General features: G+C 45.7%; 1 protein-coding gene across 4 annotated transcripts in view; it reads left to right on the top strand.

Moving 5' to 3' along the window:
- Positions 1 to 23,190, top strand: part of LOC133490345 (differentially expressed in FDCP 6 homolog) — a 50,552-nt gene that overhangs the window by 16,535 nt on the left and 10,827 nt on the right. For 3 of the 4 annotated variants that reach the window (XR_009792175.1, XM_061800316.1, XM_061800304.1), the window contains 7 exons: positions 2,821 to 3,048; positions 3,155 to 3,301; positions 3,493 to 3,601; positions 3,676 to 3,974; positions 4,055 to 4,221; positions 18,073 to 18,271; positions 22,929 to 23,019. Coding sequence is in view for 3 of the 4 variants with exons in the window: in XM_061800316.1 (XP_061656300.1) it covers positions 2,821 to 3,048; positions 3,155 to 3,301; positions 3,493 to 3,601; positions 3,676 to 3,974; positions 4,055 to 4,221; positions 18,073 to 18,271; positions 22,929 to 23,019 (1,240 nt within the window). In the remaining variant the exon portion in view is untranslated. Of the gene's footprint in view, positions 1 to 2,820; positions 3,049 to 3,154; positions 3,302 to 3,492; positions 3,602 to 3,675; positions 3,975 to 4,054; positions 4,222 to 18,072; positions 18,272 to 19,068; positions 19,937 to 22,928; positions 23,020 to 23,190 lie in introns of those variants that run through there. The other variant, XM_061800326.1, reaches the window with a different exon arrangement.

The raw sequence follows: 23,190 nt of genomic DNA, 5'->3' as shown, positions 1-23,190 counted from the left end.
ACATGAATTTCTCCTCCTTATTTGTATTTTAACTTGTTTTGGTAGTTCATGTAACTTTGTGAAAATAAATCTTCAGATAATGTTAGCCAAGTGAGACTTAAGTAGATCCCCATCCCTCACTTCTAGATGTACAGTATATTTATTTCCACTGCCTGTAATTTCTATGGGGATAAAATGTGAAATTTCACGAATGAAAGGCAAAGAGAGACTAATAATGTTTTATTATTCTCAGACAGGCATGCCGAATCTTGGATCCTAAAGCAGACTCAATGAAAATGGAGCAATTAAACTGAATTTATTAAACCAAGAAAGCATGTAACGCGCAAGAAACAAGACCATGTAATAAACGAAAAACAATAACAAATGGTCGAGGTCAAGTGACAACTATCATGTACAAAAGTAAACTCAAAGAGGTGGACTGAGAGGTGCTAACCAGTTTATCACCGTGCCACCTGATTAAAAAATTTTTTTGTTGTTAATTAATCTTGATAAATCGCATTTTAACTAATATGACAACAATATACAGTGGGTACGGGAAGTATTCAGACCCCATTAAAATTTTTACTCTCTTTTTATTTTGCAGTCATTTGCTAAAATAATTTCAGTTAATTTTTTCCCACAATAATGTACACACAGCACGACATATTGACAGAAAAAAAACCGGAATTGTTGAAATGTTTGCAGACTATTGCAATATTAGTCATTCGAACTGCTCTAAGTGCTAGAGGACTCTGCATCTTTTGCACGATTGTAAAAAAAAAAAAAATTATGTACCGGCATTACCAGATAACTATTAACCCTTTATTGCTCAGTGACTGTTTTTTTGTCAATGTCTTTATGTCTCAAAAGTGTTCTCTGTCAATTGACTGTCTGTTGTCGTACTACAGCGGCTCCAACTACCGGAGACAAATTCCTTGTGTGTTTTTTGGACACACTTGGCAAATAAAGATGATTCTGATTCTGATTTATTAAAAAATGAAAAACTGAAATATCACACAGCCATAAGTATTCAGACCCTTTGCTCATTATTTAGTAGAAACACCCTTTTGAGCTAATACAGCCATGAGTCTTTTTGGGAATGATGCAACAAGTTTTTCACACCTGGATTTGGGGATCCTCTGCCATTCCTCCTTGCAGATCCTCTCCAGTTATGTCAGGTTGGATGGTGAACGTTGGTGGGCAGCCATTTTCAGGTCTGTCCAGAGATGCTCAATTGGGTTTAAGTCAGAGCTCTGGCTGGGCAATTCAAGAACAGTCACAGAGCTGTTCTGAAGCCACTCCTTCGTTATTTTAGCTGTGTTTAGAGTCATTGTCTTGTTGGAAGGTGAACCTTCAGCCTAGTCTGAGGTCCTGAGCACGATGAAGAAGGTTTTCATCCAGGATATCCCTGTAGTTGGCCGCATTCATCTTTCCTACAATTGCAACCAGTCGGGCTGTCCCTGCAGCTGAAAAACACCCTCACAGCATGATTGTGCCACCACCATGCTTCACTGTTGGGACAGTATTGGACAGTGCAGTGATTGAGCAGTGCCTGGTTTTCTCTACACATACCGCTTAGAATTAAGGCCAGAAAGTTCCACCTTGGTTTCATCAGACCAAAGAATCTTATTTCTCACCATCTTGGAAGTCCTTCAGGTGTTTTTTTTAGCAAACTCCATGCGGGCTTTCATGTGTCTTGCACTGAGGAGAGGCTTCCGTCGCGCCACTCTGCCATAAAGCCCCGACTGGTGGAGGGCTGCAGTGATGGTTGACTTTCTAGAACTTTCTCCTATCTCCCGACTGCATCTCATGAGCTCAGCCACAGTGATCTTTGGGTTCTTATTTACCTCTCTCACCAAGGTTCTTCTCCTCCAATTGCTCAGTTTGGCCGGATGGCCAGCTCCAGGAAGGGTTCTGTTCATCCCAAACGTCTTCCATTTAAGGATTATGGAGACCACTGTGCTCTCAGGAACCTTAAGTGCAGCAGAGGGTTTTTTGTAACCTTGGCCAGATCTGTGCCTTGCCACAATTCTGTCTCTGAGCTCTTCAGGCAGTTCCTTTGACCTCATGATACTCATTTGCTCTGACACGCACTGTGAGCTCTAAGGTCTTATATAGGTGTGTGGCTTTCCTAATCAAATCCAATCAGTATAAACAAACACAGCTGGACTCCAATGAATGTAGAACCAGTTTAAGGATGATCAGAAGAAATGGACAGCACCCGAGTTAAATATATGAGTGTCACAGCAAAGGGTCTGAATACTTATGGCTGTGTGATATTTCAGTTTCTTTTTAAATAAATCAGCCAAAAGTTCAACAATTACATTTTTTCTGTCAATATGGTGTGCTGTGTGTACATTAATGAGGAAAAATATGAACTTAAATGATTTTAACAAATGGCTGCAATATAACAAAGAGTGAAACATTGAAGGCGGTCTGAAAACTTTCCGTACCCACTGTATATATGTATTCATTTATTTATGTACAAAAAACCTCATTTCATCCCAATTTAACAGTAAGTATTTCCTCCACAATTTAGGATAAAAATATAGAATGTATAAAAAGCTCCACAAAAGTCATTGATTTTATTCCTGGGATTTTCCAATATTCACAAAAAATGACAAAAAGTGAGAGGGTTTGTCATAGTAGCACAAAATATTGATAGTAGCGGTGTTGCGGTGTGTTCTTTTTTGTATGGTAGAACATGCTGTGAGCCACATTGACCCATGACCATTTTTAGAAAGAAACAAACATAGAAGTGTTAAAATAAATAGATATGGTAATGAAAAAATTAATCTCTGTATATCTCTCTACAACCACACACACGCCTCCCACATCCAGATGGAGTACCTACTCAAGAAGATATGCACAGCAATGAGTCTTGAGTTCAACTGTGTTGAACTGGAGGACATATTCTCCCAAGATACGGTGCAGCAGAGAGGCATCACTGTTTGGGTTTTCTTGGAGATGATGGATGCAGGAAAGGTGGCCAGAGGCATTGATAGGAGTGTTATCAGCATGGCTCTAGAGGAAGTATACAAGGAGATTGTTGGCGATGTCCTCAAAGAGGTAGGATCTCCAAGTGTGGTCTGAGACACTGCTTCCTGACATGCTCTGCTTTGTGTCTTGACAATGTGCATGTGTGTGTGCGCGTGCGTTTGTGTGTGTTTTGCAGGGTTATTTGTGGAAGAGAGGCCAACTCAGAAGAAACTGGAAAGAGCGCTGGTTCACTCTGAAGCCGGGCAACTTGTTCTACTACACTAGGGAGGACAGTAAGGAGTGCCAGGGCAACATTGCTTTGGATGGCAACTGCTGTGTGGAGGTAAAAGCAGCAGCAGCAGTGCTTGTTGAAGCCAAGTCTTCCCTTTATTGCCATCAACTGTTTGGACCCTCTTTACGTACTGAAAAAGCAAATATCCAATTAGTGTTTTGGAAGGTTACTTCCAAATGCAAAATCACAGTATGTCATCATATGATCACACCATAATCTTTTGCATACTCGCTTGTTTCAAGGTACTGCCAGACCGCGATGGTAAAAGGTGCATGTTTTATCTAAAAACACTCTCCAAAACATATGAGATGAGCTCGTCAGACACCAAACAGAGACAAGAATGGACAACAGGTCAGGAGAAATCAATATATCAATCCTACAGAGGTTCTTTAATGACACAGAACCTCATCTGTCTTCCACCACAGCCATTCAGATGGCTATCAGGCTGCACGTGGAGGGGAAGACGTCCCTCCACAAGGACTTAAAGCTGAAGCGGCATGAGCACCGTGAGCAGCGTGAGAAGAGGCAACAGGCCAAAGAGGAAGAGCTGCAGAGGCTACGAGCCCTTCAGGAGGAACGGGAGCGCAAGCTGGCTGAGCTGGAGCTCTTGAGGGAGGCGCAGAAGCAGGCCCAGGTTCTCCTGGAGCAGGACGAAGAGAGGAGGCGCCAGCAGCATGAGCAGCTCCAGCAGACCTTGGAGGTGCAGCTGCGGGAGGCCGAGGAGGTAAGCGTGGCGGTAAGTGCGAGAAGGTTCACACGAGAGTTGGTTTTGAGAGATTTCCTTCCTGCTATGTGGGTTTCAAGGTGCGAATTAGCATGCAGGCGGAGATGGCTCTTAAAGAGGAAGAAGCAGAAAGGCAGAGGAAGAGGATCCGTGAGCTGGAGGATATGCAGAAGCAACAGGAGGAGGCACTGCAGCAGGAGATTAGAGCCAGGCTGGATGAGGAGGCCTCCCGCTATGCTCAAGCTGGGTAAAAGTTGTATTTATCCCATAAAATATAACCATTATTAATCCTTTCCTTTCTTTGGACTGGAAATGATTGAGATATCTGTACATTACCTCCAGACACATGCACGGACATTTTTGAGGACAGGTGCTCAGGCTGAAAAAAGGGCACCCTTTGCCAAAATGATTCATATAATTAAGAAAAAAAATGGTAGTATGTGTGTTATGTATTTATTTCTGTTAACACAATCCATCCATCTTCTTCTGTATCGCTTTATCCTCACAAGGGTCGCGGGCATGCTGGAGCCCTTCTCAGCTATCTTCGGGCGAGAGGCGGGGTACACCCTGAACCGGTCTCCATCCAATTGCAGGGCACATAAAAACAAACAACCATTTGCGCACACATTAAAACCTAAGGGCAATTTATAGTCTTCAATCAACCTCCCATGCATGTTTTTGGGATGTGGGAGGAAACCGGAGTGCCCGGAGAAAACGCAAAATCCATACAGGTGGGGCCGGGATTTGAACCCCGGTCCTCAAAACTGTGAGGCAGATGTGCTAACCAGTTCTACCGTTCCGCCTAAATAATTATTGTAATTTTAATTATAAAAATGAAAAACCTAATAGATATGTCTGCTTAGCATGTACTGTATAATATACAATGCATTTTTTCCCTCATATGCATAAAACATGAGATACAACTTTGTCTTTACAGTGAAATGATTATAGCAGATGGAAAGAAACAGTAAAGTGGAGTTTAATATGGCATGCTGGAGTTTAAATTTAATAATAATAATAATAACAGGAAATGCCCTGGTACCAGAGCCCAAGCTGTGTGTGGAGGCGAATCCGACTATATCTAGTCGGAACTTCTCGACCTCCCACACCAGCTCGGGCTCCTTCCCTGCCAGAGAGGAGACATTCCACGTCCCTAGAGCCAGCTTCTGTAGCCGGGGATTGGACCGCCAAGGTCCCCGCACTGCACCCCCACCTCCTGGCCTGGCTCCAGACGGGGGCTCCGGTGACCCGCGTCCGGGCAAGGGAAAACCAAGTCCATCGATTGTCGTCATCATAAGGGATCTTTGAGCCGTGCTTTGTCTGTTCCTCACCTAGGACCTGTTTGTCATGGGTGACCCTGCCAGGGGCATAAAGCCCCAGACAACTTAGCTCCTAGGATCATTGGGACACACAAACCCCTCCACCACGATAAGGTGACGGCTCAAGGAGGGGCCCCAAGTGGAGGAGTTCAAGTATCTTGGGGTCTTGTTCACAAGTGAGGGAAGAATGGAAGAGGAGATCGATAGTCCGTTGTGGTAAAGAAGGAGTTAAACCAAAAGGCGAAGCTCTCAATTTACCGGTCGATCTAGGTTTCTACCCTCACCTATGGTCACGAGCTGTGGGTCGAAAGAACAAGATCCAGGATACAAGCGGCCGAAATGAGTTTCCTCCACAGGGTGGCCGGGCTCTCCCTTAGAGATATGGTAAGAAGCTCGGTCATCCGGGAGGATCTCAGTCGAGGTGCTGCTCCTCCACATCGAGAGGAGCCAGATGAGGTGGCCTGGGCATCTGATTTGGATGCCTCCCGGACGCCTCCCCGGTGAGGTGTTCCAGGCATGTCCTACCGGGAGGAGACCCTGGGGACGACCCAGGACACGCTGGAGAGACTATGTCTTTTGGCTGGCCTGGGAACGCCTCGGGAGCTGGATGAAGTGGCTGGGGAGAGGGAAGTCTTGGCGTCCCTGCTAAAGCCACTGCCCCCGCGACCTGACCTTGGATAAGCGGTAGAAAAATGGATGGATAATAATAACAATAATAATAATACAGGGATCTCGTTTGATGTGCGCCCCCACGTCTGAGACGCACAAAAGTAAGTCCTTTTGAAATGCGGGCGATCGCGTACGCAAAGCTAGGTTTTCTGACGGGGATCCAATAGCTGCACAGTTAATGGAATGAATGGAATTAGTTCCAAAGCCTATCGCCACCGCGATGATGTGGGAACATTTTGTATTCAAGCCAGATGATCGCGGCCATCCCATTAACACCAACGAGCTGGTATGGTGAATTTCTATGTAGTCGTAACAAAGACACCACTACTTAAAACCTCAAAGTGACAAAATCTATCTTAAACACAACCATCCCTCCCGATTTTACAGCTGGGAACAAAAAACTTGGTGGGACGTTTCCTGTTTCCCGTCAGCTTGCAATTATGGAGGCCTTTGCCCAAAAATGCAAATACAATGTGACAGCGTATATGGTGCACGTATGCGCACATCATATACATTATAGCGTACTCACTACTGTAAGAGATACTGTATAACCATGGAATCTGTTGAGAACGCAGCATTTAAAGAAAGACTACAGACTTTTGAATAGTACAAATCTTGACTCAAAACAGGTTGGTTTGATCTACCAGTTGCGTTGTTATTTATGTTGCTACTTCGCACTTTTTCTAAACCAACTGGAAACTTGATTGGTTGTATATTGCCTGTTAAGGCATGAATGACTGTTTATACCTCTGTGCCAAATGTTTAATATTTAAGTGCAATTTTTGTGAACAGAGACTGATTCTGTTTTATTTATTTATTTATTTATTGTATTGTATTTATTTATTTTTTCATTTTATTTGTTTTATCTAAGATATTTTATTTGAGCGGCATGATAGAAGACTGATTCGCACATCTGCCTCACAGTTCTGAGGACCTGGGCTAAAATTTGGCCTCGCCTGTGTGGAGTTTGCATGTTCTCCCCGTGCCTGCTTGGGTTTTCTCTGGGTACTCCGGTTTCCTCCCACATCCCAAAAACATGCAGGGTAGGCTAATTGGAGACTAAATTGCCCGTAGGTATGAATGTAAGTGAGAATGGTTGTTTGTTTATGTGTGCCCTGCGATTGACTGGCAGCCAGTTCAGGGTGTACCCTGCCTCTTACACATTGTCAGCTGGGATAGGGGTCGGGTGTGTAGTGAGCTGGGTGGTGGCCGAAGCCGGGGACCTTGGCTCGATCCCCGGCTACAGAAGCTGGCTCTAGGGACGTGGAATGTCACGTCTCTGGAAGGAAAGAGCCCGAGCTGGTGTGCAAGGTTAAGAAGTTCTGACTAGATATAGTCGATCTGTCATGAGCGGAACAGAGGACAGGACCCAAAAATGCACGACTCCACTACAAATGGACAGTTTCGAAAAAGAGAGATTGAATACGGGCACAGGTCGGTACACAGGCAGGCAATCCGAAAAGGCAACAGTATCCAAAAACGTGAGGCAAAAAGGCAAGGTCGATAATCGGAACAGGGTCTAGTCTTACTGTGAGTCGGTGACGTGGAAACAAGGAATGCTGGAACGCGACGACAAGGTACAACGAACTGGCGACCAGAAATAATGAGACAGGAGGTTAAATGCAAGGTGTAATTAGGGTGAATGAGGCACAGGTGGTGAAGATGCTCTCAGGAGCAGGTGTGTACGAGACAGGGGGAAGACAACAACCAGAACACACACCCATGACAGTACCCCCCCTTAACGGCCGGTCCCAGACGGCCCCGGAGCCCCAGGATGTGTAACGTGGAAGTCCCGAATATTGAAACCCCCTCCCCCTCCGACGAGATGACAACAGCCGCCTCAGAGTGAAGACAGGGCCCCAGTGGGGACTCCCGGGCAGGCTTGAGCAGGCTGACGTGAAAAGCAGGGTAGACAAGCATTGACCTTGGGAGCCTAAGCTTCATGGTGACCGGGTTGATGATTTTGTGATGGGGAAGGGCCCCACGAACCTGGGACCGAGCTTCCTGGACTCCACCCGGAGTGGAATATGTTTGGTAGAGAGCCAAACTCGCTGACCCACTTTGTAGTTCGGGGCCGGTGTCCTCCTACGGTCAGCTGCGGTTTTTTAGGACCGTCCCTGGCGCAGCAGCATCTGGCGGTCTCGCTCCCAGGTCCTCCTGCAGCGTCTCACCAAGGTCAATGCAGCTGGAACTGTGGACTCTGGGGCTATGGCAGGAAACAGAGATGGTTGGTAACCATGCACAAAGTGAAAAGGCGATAGACCAGTGGATGCAGAGGGGAGGGAATTGTGAGAAAACTTGACCCAAACCAGTTTCTGAGACCATGATTGTGGCTCCTGTGCAGCGAGACATCAGAGCCCAGTCTCCAGGTCCTGGTTCACCCTCTCGGTTTGTCCGTTGGTTTCAGGATGAAACCCAGATGACAGACTGACGGTAACACCTTTGAGACTGCAAAACTCCCTCCAAAATCGCAAAATGAATTGGGGACACCTATCAGATACCACATTCTTGGGGAAACCATGAAACTTGAATACCTGGTGTATCATTAACTCGGCAGTGTCTTTAGCTGAGGGGAGTTTCGGAAGTGCAATGAAGTGTCCCATCTTAGAGAACCTGTCCACGACTGTGAGAATGGTGGTATTTCCTTCCGAAGGCAGTAATCCCGTCACAAAGTCTACGGAGATGTCTGACCAAGGACGTTGTGGTATTGGCAGGTGTCGCAACTCCCCAGAAGGACGTTTACGACAGGGCTATTTAGCAGCACATACAGGCAAGAATTGACATAGTTGATAACATCCCTTCTAACATTGGGCCACCAAAAGCGCTGTTCGATCACAGATTGAGTTTTGGCAATGCCTGGGTGACATACAGTCCGGTTAGTGCGAGCCCAGTGGATGACTCTTCCCCTTAAGGTCGGAATCACATAAAGCCTGTTTTCAGGGCAACTTTCAAGGCTAAGAGTGTTATTCAGAGCCTCTTTTACCGCAGTCTCAATGTCCCAAATAAAAGCAGAAATGAAACACGACTCGGGCAAAATGGTTTTAGGGTCGGACAATGAATTCTCTACGCTGAAAATACGCGATAAAGCATCTGGCTTTCGATTCTAGGAACCAGGTCGGTAGGATAACGTGAAATTGAATCTTGTGAAGAACAGAGCCCATCTAGCCTGCCTCGCTTTTAATCTCTTAGCAGATTTAAGATATTCCAGCTTCTTTGATTTGTCCATACTAAAAACGGAGTATGTGCCCCCTCTAGCCAGTACCTCCACTCCACCAAAGCCACCTTGACTGCCAGCAGTTCACGGTCACCTATGTCATAATTTCTCCTGGCTGGAGTCAGTTTTTTAAAGAGATAAGCACAAGGATGTAACTTACCATACTTGAGACATTTCTGGGAGAGCATTGCTCCTATGCCGGCATCAGACGCATCAACTCTACCACAAACTGCTGTTTGAGATATGGCAAAGTGAGGATGGGAGCCTTGGTAAAGCTCGATTTTAGTTTCTGAAAAGCTGACTGACAAAGCGGGTTCCATACAAAAGGTCTTTGTGGCGAGGTAAGATCATGCAAAGGCGAGGCTATAGAACTGAAATTTCTAATGCACTTTCTGTAGAAATTAGCGAACCCTAAGAACCTTTGTAAGTCTTTGCGTGAAGTGGGAGTGGGCCAATTAGCCACGGCATCAACTTTGCAAGGTTCCATTTTGATTTCACCTGTAGCCAGCACGAAACCCAGAAAAGAAACGGACGCCTTGTGGAACTCACATTTCTCAGCCTTGACATAAAGTTCATTCTGCAGTAACCGCTGCAATACAGAGCGGACATGAATAATGTGAGCCTCCTCATCCAGGGAGAATATCAAAGTATCATCCAAACAGACAAAAACATACACATTCAGCATGTCACGCAGGACATCATTGACAAGGTTCTGGAAAACAGCTGGAGCGTTAGTTAGTCCAAAAGGCATTACCAAATACTCGTAATGTCCCATTGGTGTGTTGAATGCTGTTTTCCATTCATCTCCCTCCCTTATCCTGACTAGATGATATACATTTCTTAAGTCTAGTTTGGTGAAAACCTTGGCTCCCTCCAGGAACTCAAAGGCGGTGGAGATGAGAGGAAGAGGGTACCTGTTTTTCACAGTTATGTCGTTGAGACCCCGATAATCGATACAGGGTCGCAGAGTCTTGTCCTTCTTGTCCACAAAGAAAAATCCGGCTCCCGCAGGGGATGAAAATGGGCTAAAAATCCCGGCTGCCAGTGATTCTTCCACATACTCCTTCATAGCCTTGTGTTCCGGCCCTGAAAGAGAGAACAACCTCCCTCATGGAAGTGTGGTTCCAGGCAGCAAGTCAACTGCACAGTCATAAGGTCTGTGGGGTGGAAGGGATTTGGCCTTGGACTTGGAAAAAACGTCTTTAATGTCCTGGTAACAGGTGGGCACTTGAGATAAGTCAGGATCCCCAGATGGGGTCCGTGGATTTTCATTTGAAACATATCCCTGAACATCACATAGAGGCTTGAAACAGTTCCGGGCGCAATTGCTGCCCCACATGCCCAGAGGACCAGTCAATGTGGGGTTTATGTAATTTCAACCATGGGTTCCCTAAAATAAGGTCATGATTCATGACGTCAAAAACATGAAAACTAATGCTTTCCGAGTGAGAATCAGGAAATGTCAATGTGAGTGTTTGGGTGCGGTGAGTGATCTTGCCCATAAAACTGCCGTCTGCAGCATAGGTGTTGCGGTGGTGTTTAATTTGAAAGGTTCTAAGGTGCATCCGTCTAACGAGGAGGGAGTTGAGTAAGTTTGCATCAGAACCAGAGTCAATTAATACAGGTGTATGATTTTTCTTGATCAGGAGAGCATAGTGTCACTTTAGGAAGAACCCGGGCAGGGTCTTGCTTCAGACTCACCTCTCCCGTACCGTTGCTTCTGGCACCGGCAACCTTGACGTGACAGTTGCTCACGGAATGACCCAACTGCCTGCAGTAGAAGCACCGCCTTTTCCCTCAGCCTTTTGACGTTCCTCAGGGGAGAGATGGAACCTCCCCAGTTGCATGCGTTCTTCCGCGGTGACGCTAGCCAGTGGAATGAGACCGGAAACAGGGGATCTGCCTTGGTTTGGCTGGTTACCGAGGCTCGTCCTCCAAGTGTGCGGTGACGCAGCCCTCCGCCGAACTCCGTCCGGCTCGCGATCCAAAAGCCTTTTGTCGATTTTTACGGCGACAGCGATGAGAGTGTCCAAGTCGGTCGGCAGGTCTAGTGGGACCAAATGATCCTTGACGGCGAGGGATAGTCCTTGAAAAAATGAATTGAGCAGTGCCCTGTTATTCCACTGACTCTCAGCTGCTAGAATGCGAAACTCAATCGCGTAATCTGACAGTGAGCTGCCTCACGATCTGGTGTGGAATACTGGAATATTTGCTCCATCGTCTTTATGAAAGAAGCCCAAGCATGACACGCGGCGGAATTGCGGCTCCATTCAGCAGTAGCCCACGCCTCCGCACGACCAGTCAGGTGGGAAATAACAAAAGCGATTTTTGCCCGCTCGGTGGGGAAGGCAGCTGCCTGCAGCTCAAAGTGGAGTTCGTACTGAATGATGAACGGCTTAATATTCCCAGAATCTCCAGAGAACCTCTACGGTCGAGCGAGCTGTGGGCAGACAGCAGCAGAGGTGGCAGGTGGCTGCATGGTAACTGCTTCACATGGAAACGTTGGTACCTTGGCGGTATCGTTGTTGTGCCAACTGGTTCCTTCTTCTGAATAATTTTCATAAGAACTTCAAACTGTGAGGCCACCTGTCTCATCATATTGTCCTGATGCTCTGACAGTCCCTCTAGATGAAGGTAGAGGGCAGCAAGCTGCTCATCCTGCTTCGAGAGGCGTTGACCCTGCGCTTGAAGGGCTTTCCGCACCGGGTCTGAGTCTGCTGGGTCCATGTTATGGCCAGTTCGTTCTGTCATGAACGGAACAGAGGACAGGACCCAAAAATGCATGACTCCCCTACAAATGGACAGTTTTAAAAAACAGAAGTTTAATATACGGGAAGAAGTCGGTACACAGGCAGGCAATCCGAAAAGGCAAAAGTATCCAAAAACGTGAGACAAAAAGGCAAGGTCGATAATCGGAAAAGGGTCTAGTCTTACTGTGAGTCGGTGGCATAGAAACAAGGAATGCTGGAACGCGACGATAAGGTACAACGAACTGGCGACCAGAAAGAATGAGACAGTAGGTTAAATGCATGGGGTAACTAGGGTAAATGAGGCACAGGTGGGGAAGATACTCTCAGAAGCAGGTGTGTACAACACAGGGGGAAAACAACAACCAGAACACACACCCATGACACGAGCTCACCTTCACGCACAGCGTGGGCTCCGATACCAGTCCTCTTGAGAGAGGTTGGACTCTTTTCCATTCTGGAGTTGCCCGTGGTGAGAGTGGGTGTGGGTATACTTATTGCCCCCAGAATGGTGCCTGTACATTAGGGTTTACCCCGGTGGATGAGAGGGTAGCCTCCCTCCGTCTTCGGTGGGGGGACGGGTCCTGAGTGTTGTTTGTGCCTATGCACCAAACAGCAGTTCAGAGTACCCACCCTTTTTGGAGTCCTTGGAGGGGGTGCTGGAAAGTGCTCCCGCTGGGGACTCCCTTATTCTGCTGGGGGACTTCAATGCTCACGTGGGCAATGACACTGAGACCTGGAGGGGCGTGATTGGAAGAAACTATAGGGAGACATTTATCGAACCCGTTGGTGGACCCCAGCGGTAAGCGCAGAAGGAGTCCTATTGGTCCTATTTGGCCTATTGGACTTCGGAGTTAGCTGATGGGTACCGGCTGGCCAAGCGCAACCCAGTTTTGGTGGTCGCTGAGGCAGTTTGGTCCGCATTGCTGGCTGTAAATTGGATTCGTTTCCAGTGAGACTCCGCCAAGGTTGCCCTTTGTCACCGATTCTGTTCATTACCTTAATGGACAGAATTTCTAGGCACAGCCAGAGTGTTGAGGGGGTCCGGTTTGGTGACATCAGCATCACGTCCCTGCTTTTTCCAGATGATGTGGTACTGATGACTTCATCAAGCCGTGATCGCCAACTCTCGCTGGAATGGTTTGCAGTCAAGTGTGAAGTGGCTGGGATGAAAATCAGTAACTCCAAATCTGAGGCCATGCTCCTCAGTCGGAAATTGCTGAAGTGCTCTCTCCGCCTCAAGAAGGAGATCCTGCCCCAAGTGGAGGAGTTCAAGTATCTCGGGGTTTTGTTCACAAGTGAGGTAAGAATGGAGCGGGAGATCGACAGGGGCCTCAGTGCAGCATCTGCAGTGATGCAGACTTTGTATTAGTCTGTCATGGTGAAAGAGCTGAGCCGAAAGGCAAAGCTGTCAATTTACCGGTTGGTCTACGTTCCTAACCTCACCTATGGTCACAAGCTGTGGGTCATGACCGAAAGAACAAGGTTGTGGATACAAGCGGCTGAAGTGAGTTTCCTCCGCACGTTGTCCGGGCTCTCCCTTAGAGATAGGATGAGAAGCTCAGTCATCCGGGAGGGGTTCAGAGTCGAGCCGCTGCTCCTTCGCATTGAGAGGAGCCAGATGAGGTGGCTCGGACATCTGGTTAGGATGTCTCCCGGACGACTCCCTGTTGAGGTGTTCCAGGCATGTCCCATTGGAAGGTACCACCCAGGACTCGCTGGAGTGACTACGTCTTTTGGCTGGCCTGGGAACGCCTTGGGATCCCCCCAGAAGAGCTGGACGAAGTGGCTAGGGAGAGGGAAGTCTGAGCTTCCCTGCTTAAGCTGCTGCCCCCATGTCACGACCTCGGGTAAGCGGAGGAAAATGGTTGGATGGATGAATTTTCTTTTTCAATCTCATTGTACATGTGGATAGTGAGAATAAAAGGCATTCTATTCTATTCTATTCTATTCTATTATGAGGAGAAAAGTAAGATGCACTTTTATTTTTACCTAAAATATTTTTTATATGTCATAATGTTCGTGTTGAAGCCTCCCTAAAAAACTCTGAAGCCCTCCCGTCCCCAAATGTTTTGGTATTATGTTTTAATCCCTAAATTTGATTGTTGATAAAACTGATGTTTGGCTGTTTGTTTATACATGCCCTGCGATTGGCTGGTGACCGGTTCAGGGTGTACCCCGCCTCTCGCCCGAAGTCAGCTGAGATAGGCGCCAGCACACCCACAACCCTAGTGAAGATAAGCAGTTAAGAGATTGGCTAGATGGATGACTAAAAGGCGGGACGATGGCCAGCTGGTCAGCACATCAGCCTCACATATCCCGGTTTCAAATCTGGCCTTCCTTTGTGGAGTTTGCGTGTTCTCCCCATTCCTGCCTGGGTTTTCTCCAGACCAAAAACCAAAAACATGCATGGCAGGTTAATTTAATACTAAATTGTCCGTAGGTGTGGATGTGAGTGTGAATGGTTGTTTATATGCACCCTACGATTTGCTGGCGACCAGTTCAGGGTGTACCCCGCATCTTACAAAGAGTCAGCTGGTATCGGCTCTAGCATGAGGAATGAGGAATGACCCAATGAGGAAGCTTTACGGAAAATGGATGGATGGATGGATGGATTATTGAGAGCCTGCTACCACACTCCAAGAATCACTGCTCTAAAAAAATATCTAATTTTTCATGGTATAATATAGCAGATGGATCATTTTATGGATCAAGGTCGTAGCCCAGCTGGGATAGGCTCGAGCACACACATGACTCTAGTGAGGAGAAGCGGCTCAGAAAATGGATGGATGGATGTATGTATTTCATGTTTTAAATGCATTTTTCTTTGTATAATTTTCTAAAGGGCAGCACGGTGGCCAACTAGTTAGCACATCTGCCTCACAGTTCTGAGGACCTGGGTTCAAATCCGGCCTCCCCTGTGTGGAGTTTGTATGTTCTTCCCGTGCCTGCGTGGGTTTTCTCCGGGTACTCCGGTATCCTCCCACATCCCCAAAACATGCATGGTAGGTTAACTGAATACTCTAAATTGCCCATAGGTGTGAATGTGGGTGCGAATGGTTGTTTGTCGATGTGCATCCTGCGATTGGCTGGCGACTAGTTCCTGATGTACCGTTCCTCTCACACAGGGTCAGCTGGTATAGGCTCCACCATGACCGCGACCCAATGAGGAAGCAGTACGGAAAATGGATGGATGGATGGATTATTGAGAGCCAAGAATCACTGCTCTAAAAAATATCTAATTGTCCATGGTATAACAGAGCAGATAGATCATTTTATGGATCAAGGTCGTGGCCCTGACTGATTGTGGCTCTAACAAGCTAACGTATCTTTACTGATGCTCGTTACCCAACTTTCAGGTCACAGAAAGTCGACTAATTAGATATTAAAATCAGTCGTGCCCAGTTTTTTAAGCTCCATATTTTTTATCTAAGGGATAATTTTAAGGCGGCACGGAGGCCGACTGGTTAGAGCGTCAGCCTCACAGTTCTGAGGACCCGGGTTCAATCCCCGGCCCCGCCTGTGTGGAGTTTGCATGTTCTCCCCGTGCCTGCGTGGGTTTTCTCCGGGCACTCCGGTTTCCTCACACATCCCAAAAACATGCATGAATTGGAGACTCTAAATTGCCCGTAGGTATGAATGTGAGTGCGGATGGTTGTTTGTATATATGTGCCCTGCGATTGGCTGGCAACCAGTTCAGGGTGTACCCCGCCTCCTGCCCGATGACAGCTGGGATGGGCTCCAGCACACCCGCGACCCTAGTGAGGAGAAGCGGCTCAGAAAATGGATGGATGGATGGATGGATAATTTTAAATAAAACTTTTGTGTTTCACAAATAAAATGATTAAATATCAAATTTTTTAATTGTCATTGAAAATTAAAAAGGATTGAATAGTGTATTATTGTTATTGCCCACTGCAATTGGCTGGCGACCAGTTCGGGGTGTACCCCGCCTCTCGCCCGAAGATACCCTTACGAGGATAAAGCGGTACAGACAATGGATGGATGTCATTGCGCATGTCACGTATTCAAATCAACTTTAAGAGCACATTTTATGATACAAGTCAGTGGTGCAATATTTAGATTCAAAACATACGTGAACACATTTATTTGTGGTCCAAAGTGTGTCTGTCAAAAATGCATGCTAGTTTGCTTGATGAGAGCTGACAGAGCCCCTAAGGACCTTCTGCATAAGTTTCATGTTTATTGTTTCAGGTCTATTGTTTTTTTTTGTAGTGCAAAATCACACCGAGGCGTCCCAATGCACTTAACGAAGTTAAAAACAAGTACGTACACACAGATACATCAACAACAGTACACCTGAACACACAGTGCAGTTTACGAATACAAAATATGAGCATCACAGGAAAGAAATAGATATTGGGTGAAACTTAAGGCAGACTCTTAATTGCCCGTAGGCATGACTGTGAGTGCGAATGGTTGTTTGTTCCTATGTGCCCTGCGATTGGCTGGCAACCAGTTCAGGGTGTACCCCGCCTCCTGCCCGATGACTGCTGGGATAGGCTCCAGCACGCCCGCGACCCTAGTGAGGAGAAGCGGCTCAGAAAATGGATGGATGGATGAAACTTAAGGCTGAAGCCGTGGTCATGAGGTGGGCCCAGTTACTGAGGCCCTCATTCAAAGTCGAAATGTTTTGTGAAGAGATGTGTTTTGAGTCTAGTTTTAAAAAGCTGGATTGAAGGAGCATTTCTAACACAAGGCGGAAGTTTATTCCAAAGGAAAGGAGGACGATAAAAGCATGCCCTGCTTCGCGATGTTTTTTTTTTATGAATATTTGGGAGAGTGATGTAGCACGCGTCTTGTGAGCGAAGGGCACGGCGGGGACAGTAAAGGATAATTAGGTCTGAGAGATTAGAGAGCGCTTGGCCATGAAGGCATTTGTAGGTCAACAGTAGGACCTTGAAGTCGGATCTGGCCTGAATAGGTAGCCAATGAAGGGACTTAAGGACAGGGGTAATATGATCAAATATTTTGGTGCAAGTGAGTGGTGTGGCAGCACTATTTTGTACAAGTTGTAGTTTATTCGTTGTGCATAGGGGTAGGCCGGAAAGAAGGGCACTGCAGTCATCGAGTCTAGAAGAAATGAATGCATGGATAAGGGTTTCAGCATTTGGGGTTGTTGTCATTCAGCGAATCTTAGCAATGTTACGTAGTTGGAAATGTCTTAAATGTGAGCAGTGAAGGAGAGACTAGAGTCGAGGCGAATACCCAGGTTTTTAACTGTAGCACTTGGCAAAACTGTGTATTTATTGAGCATGAGATTGAGGTCTGCATAACAAGGGAGTTTGTTTCTGGCCCAATAACCAGCATCTCAGTTTTGTCAGGATTACATTTGAGGACGTTTTGTGACATCCAGCTCGTGATGGCATGCAAACAGGATTCAAAGTGAGTGATTTGTGAGTGGTCGTCGGGAATGAGAGGTATATAAAGTAGATTTGAGTGTCTGCATAACAGTGAAATTGAATACCATAGTGATGGAGGATGGATACTAGAGGAAGCATATATATATATATATATATATATATATATATATATATATATATATATATATATAGACAAGCAAGTACTAAGCCTTGTGGGATGCCATAGTTTACTGTACAGTAGTCATAGAGACAGTTCTATGAGAGCCACGTGTTCTGTTTGATATGTAGGAGGTGAACCAGGATAGTGCAGAATCACGACTACAGAAAAGGATTGACAAACAATTTAACAGAACAGGGTTGGTCAATTGTGTCAAATTTTGCACTAATATCAAGTCGAACTATGAGAGAAGATGAGCTAGAGTCTGAGTTTATGAGAAGGTCGTTTACTACTTTGGTAAGTGAAGTTTCAGTACTATGTAATGTCTTAAAGCTGGATTGAAAGGTTTCAGAAGGATTGTTAGAGTTGAGATAGTCGGTCAGTTGTTCGAAAACTATTTTTTCCAAGATTTGGAGAGAAATGGAAGTTTCAAAATTGGTCTGTGGTTCTCAAGGACATCGGGGTGGAGGTTTGGTTTCTTGAGCAGTGGTTTAATTAAAGCAGATTTGAAAGAGGAGGGAACAATCCCAGAGGAGAGAGAGGTATTGATGATGTACAGTGGCCTTTAAAGAACAAAACGTGTTTGTTTTTTTTGTGGTTGGGTGCAGGTTACTTGCTGAGGAGGAGGAAAAAATGAAGGCGCTGCTGACTCTGCAGGAGGAGCAGGAAGAGTATATCCTGAAGACACAGCGGCAGAAGCAGGAGCTGAAGCAGGAGATGGAAGCCAAATCCCGGGCCCTGGACGAGGCGCAGAGGCAGCTGGAGGAGGTCCGGGCCAACCGGCATAGGGTTGACCAGGATTTGGTGGTAAGCAAAAAATATACATATAAATTGTATTTTGTTATTTTTCCAATTAGGGGATTGAATTTCATAATGTGTCACTGATGGTGTAGTGGTACACTCGCCTGACTTTGGTGCAGGCAGCGTGGGTTCAGTTCCCACTCAGTGACGGTGTGAATGTGAGTGCGAATGGTTGTCCGTGTCTATATGTGCCCTGCGAATGATTGGCGACCAGTTCAGGGTGTAGTCCGCCTTTCGCCCGAAGTCAGCTGGGATAGGCTCCTAACCCTAACCAGGATAAGCGGTGTTGAAAATGGATGGATGGAATTTCATAATGTCTCTTCATTCACCCACATAGCAGCACATGATATATTACTAAATGAGCAGCCAGGACACTTCTTGTGTTGTGTTCATCACCATGTGCTAATGTTCTGTGCAAACAAATAGGTTTACTTCAACAGATGATGTTGCATCCACCCATCCATACATCCATCTTCTTCCACTTATCTGGGGTCAGGTCCCGAGGACCGCAACGTAACAGGGAAAGACAGACTTCCCTCTCCTCAGCCACATCATCCAGATCTTCTGTAAGGATCCCGAAGCATTTTCTTTCCAGCCTGGAGACACAGTCTCTCTAGCGCGTCCTGGGTCATCCCTGGGGCCTCCTCCTGGTGGGACATGCTTTGGCACCCTGCGATGGAAACTATTTACAGCTGGTCGTATTCGTGAGCTTGTTCTTTCAGTCACAACCCACAGCTCGTGACCGTAGGTGAGGGTGAGAACGTGCATTGGCCTTTAAACAAGAGCTTTGTATTTCGGCTCAGGTCCTTCTTCACCATGACGGACCGATGCAGAGTCCACATCAACTCCAGGCGCTGCACCAATCCACGTGTCGATGTGCTGCTCCATTCTTCCCTCATTTGTGAACAAGACTCCAAGATAGTTAAACTCCTCCATATGGGGCAGGATCTCCACCCTTTTATGCCTAAGGACCATTCTCATCCCAACCACTTCACACTTCAAACCACTCAGAATCCAGCAAGAGTTGAAGATGGTGGTTGGATGAAGCCAACAGAACTACATCGTTTGCAAAATGCAGAGGCCACCAAACCTGTCTCAAGTTTTGGTCAGGGGAGCCGTTCCTCCCAAACATATCCCTCCAGATCTCAATGTCATTGCCCACACACCGAAAACTCCCAGCAGAACAAGGGAGTCCCCAGCGGCAGCGCTCTCCAGCCCCCCCCCCCAAGGACTCCAAAAAGGATGAGTAATCTGAGGTGCTGTTTGGTGGTAAGCCCGACTATATCTAGACGGAACTTAACAAACGCAACCAGCAATCGCAAACCAGCTCACGCTTCTTTCCTACCAGAGACGTGACATTCCACATCCCTAGAGCCAGCTTCTGTAGCTGGGTATCAGAAAACCATTCGGCTTCCACCAAGTTCACAATGCATCTAACCCCCTTGCCCGCTCCCACGGGTGGTAAGCCCAAGGGAAGTGGGACCCACATTACCTGTTTGCGCTGTGCAGGACTAGGCACAAGGAGCTTGCTATCGAGCCCCACCTCCAGACGTGGCTGCACAAGGGGGCCCCGGTGAGCCACAACTGAGTGAGAGAAAACTTGGCCCACTTTTGGTCACCTTCATTGGGGTTTCTGAACTGTGCTTTGTCTGGACCCTCACCTCGGACCTGTTTGACCTGGGTGACCCTGACAGGGGTGAGAAGGCACAGACAATTTAGTTCCTAGGATTATTGGGACACACAGACCCCTCCATGGTTCAGGATAGAGATATTGCACCAGATGAAAAATTATTTATATATATATATATATATTATTTTGAATATTTAGAAATATTAATGCTATTTAAAATATTTAAATTATACATACGTTGCATTTTTTCCACAGTTTTAAACAGTTCCCAGGTGTCTTAATAAAACCCGTCTGAGATTATTTGGTTAAAATACACAGTGCATAAAGACTCACACAACACCTAACATTGCAAAACCACTGCTCACCGCTATCATTACCATGATGACCACGGGCGGAGCTTGGGAGTTGCAAATACGCGAGCAGCTCTTTGTTCTCAAATAGTCAAGAGTCTGAAGAGAAAAGCCGAAGTCCATAAAGACAACTTAAAAGCATCATTTGTAGTTCACTCATGGAGGGAACACAACATCACCAAGCCGTCCAGTTATGCTTGTCAATTCGTGTGCTGATCCGTGGATGTTGCACACGCAGTAGACCAAACCCGAATACAACGTACTAGTGATGGGCAAATGAAGCTTTTGTGAAGCACCCCACTTGGGCCAATTGTTTCGATAATGGGTTAATTATTTGGAGTATCAGTAACAGTGACCTCTCCCGGCGAAAAGCAAGGCTGCAGTGTATTCAAACTATCTTTGCTTTTCAAAAATATTTGATGCACACACACACACTAAGACTGAATATCATGTTCGATTTACAAATAAAGATAAATGTGTGTATTGTGTTATTGATCAGAGAGTGATGAGGAAAATTAATTGTTTGGGTGCGCTATGGCACGGGGTAATTAAGTGGGATGGGGAACACAAAGATGTTTATCAAGGTATGTTATTTTTTTTCAACACTTTCTGGATGGAGCCAATTTCTTTTTTTGCTCACAACTTCTCCAAATTTGGAAAATACTTGCTCACAAAGAACAGCTACTTCTGGTGTGCATGAAATTTTTTTTGCTACGTGCAACAAATGAGAGTAAAGGATTATGGTTATCCTAACCCTAAATAAATAGATATAAATATAAGTAACAAAAGTCAAGCTTTGTAATGGGAATCAAAACTCAGACCAAAAATTAAAAGACCAATGCTCTACTGACTGAACTAGCCATGGGTGTGGCAAACCTTTGCTTTGACATAATCCAGAGGAGAATCGACATCTACAAAACTACCTCGTCACTCCAACGATTCACCATATTTTCACCTGATTGGACCACGAACCAGTCGTCAGGTGGGTCATTCAGGGAATGAAGCAGGTTCTGCCGCTTCTTCTGATGACTTCACATGATTTGATGTAAGCTTCAAAGCACTGGTTATGTGGAATTGGGGTTGATGGTTTGAGGCATGTTTTGAAGCCTCAATGTCAAACTGCCATCACTATTCAATATACCCTCTGCCCCCAAATTGACATCTTTGACAAAAATTCAAGGATGTGCCGATTATCAGAAGCTAATGCTTAAAACTCTGTTAGCTAAAGCTAATCTGTGCTAACACTGAAGCTTTGCTTACCTTTTGGTTTTGACATGATAGTCCTTCCCTGTGGTCCTTGAAAATGGCCTATCATAGAAACGTGGTGTGTGGACGGTACAATGTAAATTAGTGAAATTGAAATTGTGACGTCAAAATTCTGGAAAAATTCAGAAGGGCTTGCTTACATGCACATTTGGGAAATAGTCAATAAAAGCTTTACTTGAGTGTTTAATTTTACACTTGATGGGAGGGAAGGCACTCCAGAGATTCAATTATTGGTATACAAGCAATGAAAAATTCTATTTTTCACAATATATGGCAATGAACTGATTCATTCAAATTAAAATGTATAACTCATCAATTATCTATTGGTCGTACTTTGACTATATTGTCATGGTTTGTCCATACATCACCACAGGTTTAGTAAACCACTATCTAATATATCAGGTATCAATTTCATGCATTTAGGGTGAGGGGTTTGTGTCTGCGTTGTATAATATTTTGTTGATTAATGTGTAAATGCTGTACTGTGGAAATGGCAGAATGGTGGATAAGTCACTATAAATTCTCCTGTTATGTTGCAGATCAAACCCATTTTAAAGTACAAAAAAGTAAATAAAAAAAAACACTGTACAATTAAAATTGTTCTTTTCACAAAACGGTACATTAAAAAAAGAATGAATTATCCTCGGCCACACGGTGGACGACCTCCCACATCCTTGGGTGGTGCATGGTAGGTTAATTGAACACTCTAAACTGCCCGTAGGTGTGAATGTGAATGCAAATGGTTGTTTGTTTATATGTGAGCTATAGCTCCAATAGCTGGAGCCTATCCCAGCTATCATCAGGCAGGAGGCGGGGTACACCCTGAACTGGTTTCCAGCCAATCGCAGGGCACATATAAACGAACAACCATTCTCACTCGCATTTACAGCTACGGGCAATTTAAAGTTTTCAATTAACTGCATGTTTTTGGGATGTGGGAGGAAACTGGAGTGCCCGGAGAAAACCCACGCAGGCACGGGGAGAACACTCCACACAGGTGGGGCCGAGGATTGAACCCCGCTCCTCAGAACTGTGAGGCTGACGCTCTAACCAGTTGGCCACTGTGCCGCTTGGATGAATTATCCTCATTTAATCATGATTTGTGAAAGGCAGATAACCAAATAACAGAAATGGCTGGTAATTGACTATTGAGATAAAAACTATGTTTGTTTGAACATTTTTATTTCTGACATTTTTAGATAATTAAACATACTGATAGCTGGGATAGGCTCCAGCACGGCCGCGACCCTAGTGAGGATAAGCGGAACGGAAGATGAATGAATGAATGAATTAAATTGACCCAGGAATATTATTGCTGATCCTGGTAAACCGAAGCAAAAGGAAGGTTAAATCCAGTTGTAATGCTAAACTGTATGTTTTTTGACGTTTGGATGGTTTGCTTTGACCCTCTATCCAGGCTGCTCAGAGGAAACTTTGCCAAGCGAGCACCAACGTCAAACACTGGAATGTTCAGGTGAACAGACTGATGCGACCAATTGGGCCGGGTGGTGAGTTTTCCCTGCAATGCATTTGTGCACACATTTAGACATTACAGACAAGCAGTGCATATGGACTAAAATGTGTTTCTATGTAGATTTTGTGTTTTTGCTTTGGTGGGCTCTAGGTATTCATTTTCTGTATGAATCTGCTTTCGAAGCACAAACTGTGAGGGAACATGA

Source organism: Phyllopteryx taeniolatus, chromosome 1 (genome assembly GCF_024500385.1).
Source record: "Phyllopteryx taeniolatus isolate TA_2022b chromosome 1, UOR_Ptae_1.2, whole genome shotgun sequence".
Taxonomy (NCBI): Eukaryota; Metazoa; Chordata; class Actinopteri; order Syngnathiformes; family Syngnathidae; genus Phyllopteryx; species Phyllopteryx taeniolatus.
This window is presented reverse-complemented; position numbering and strand designations above follow the sequence as displayed.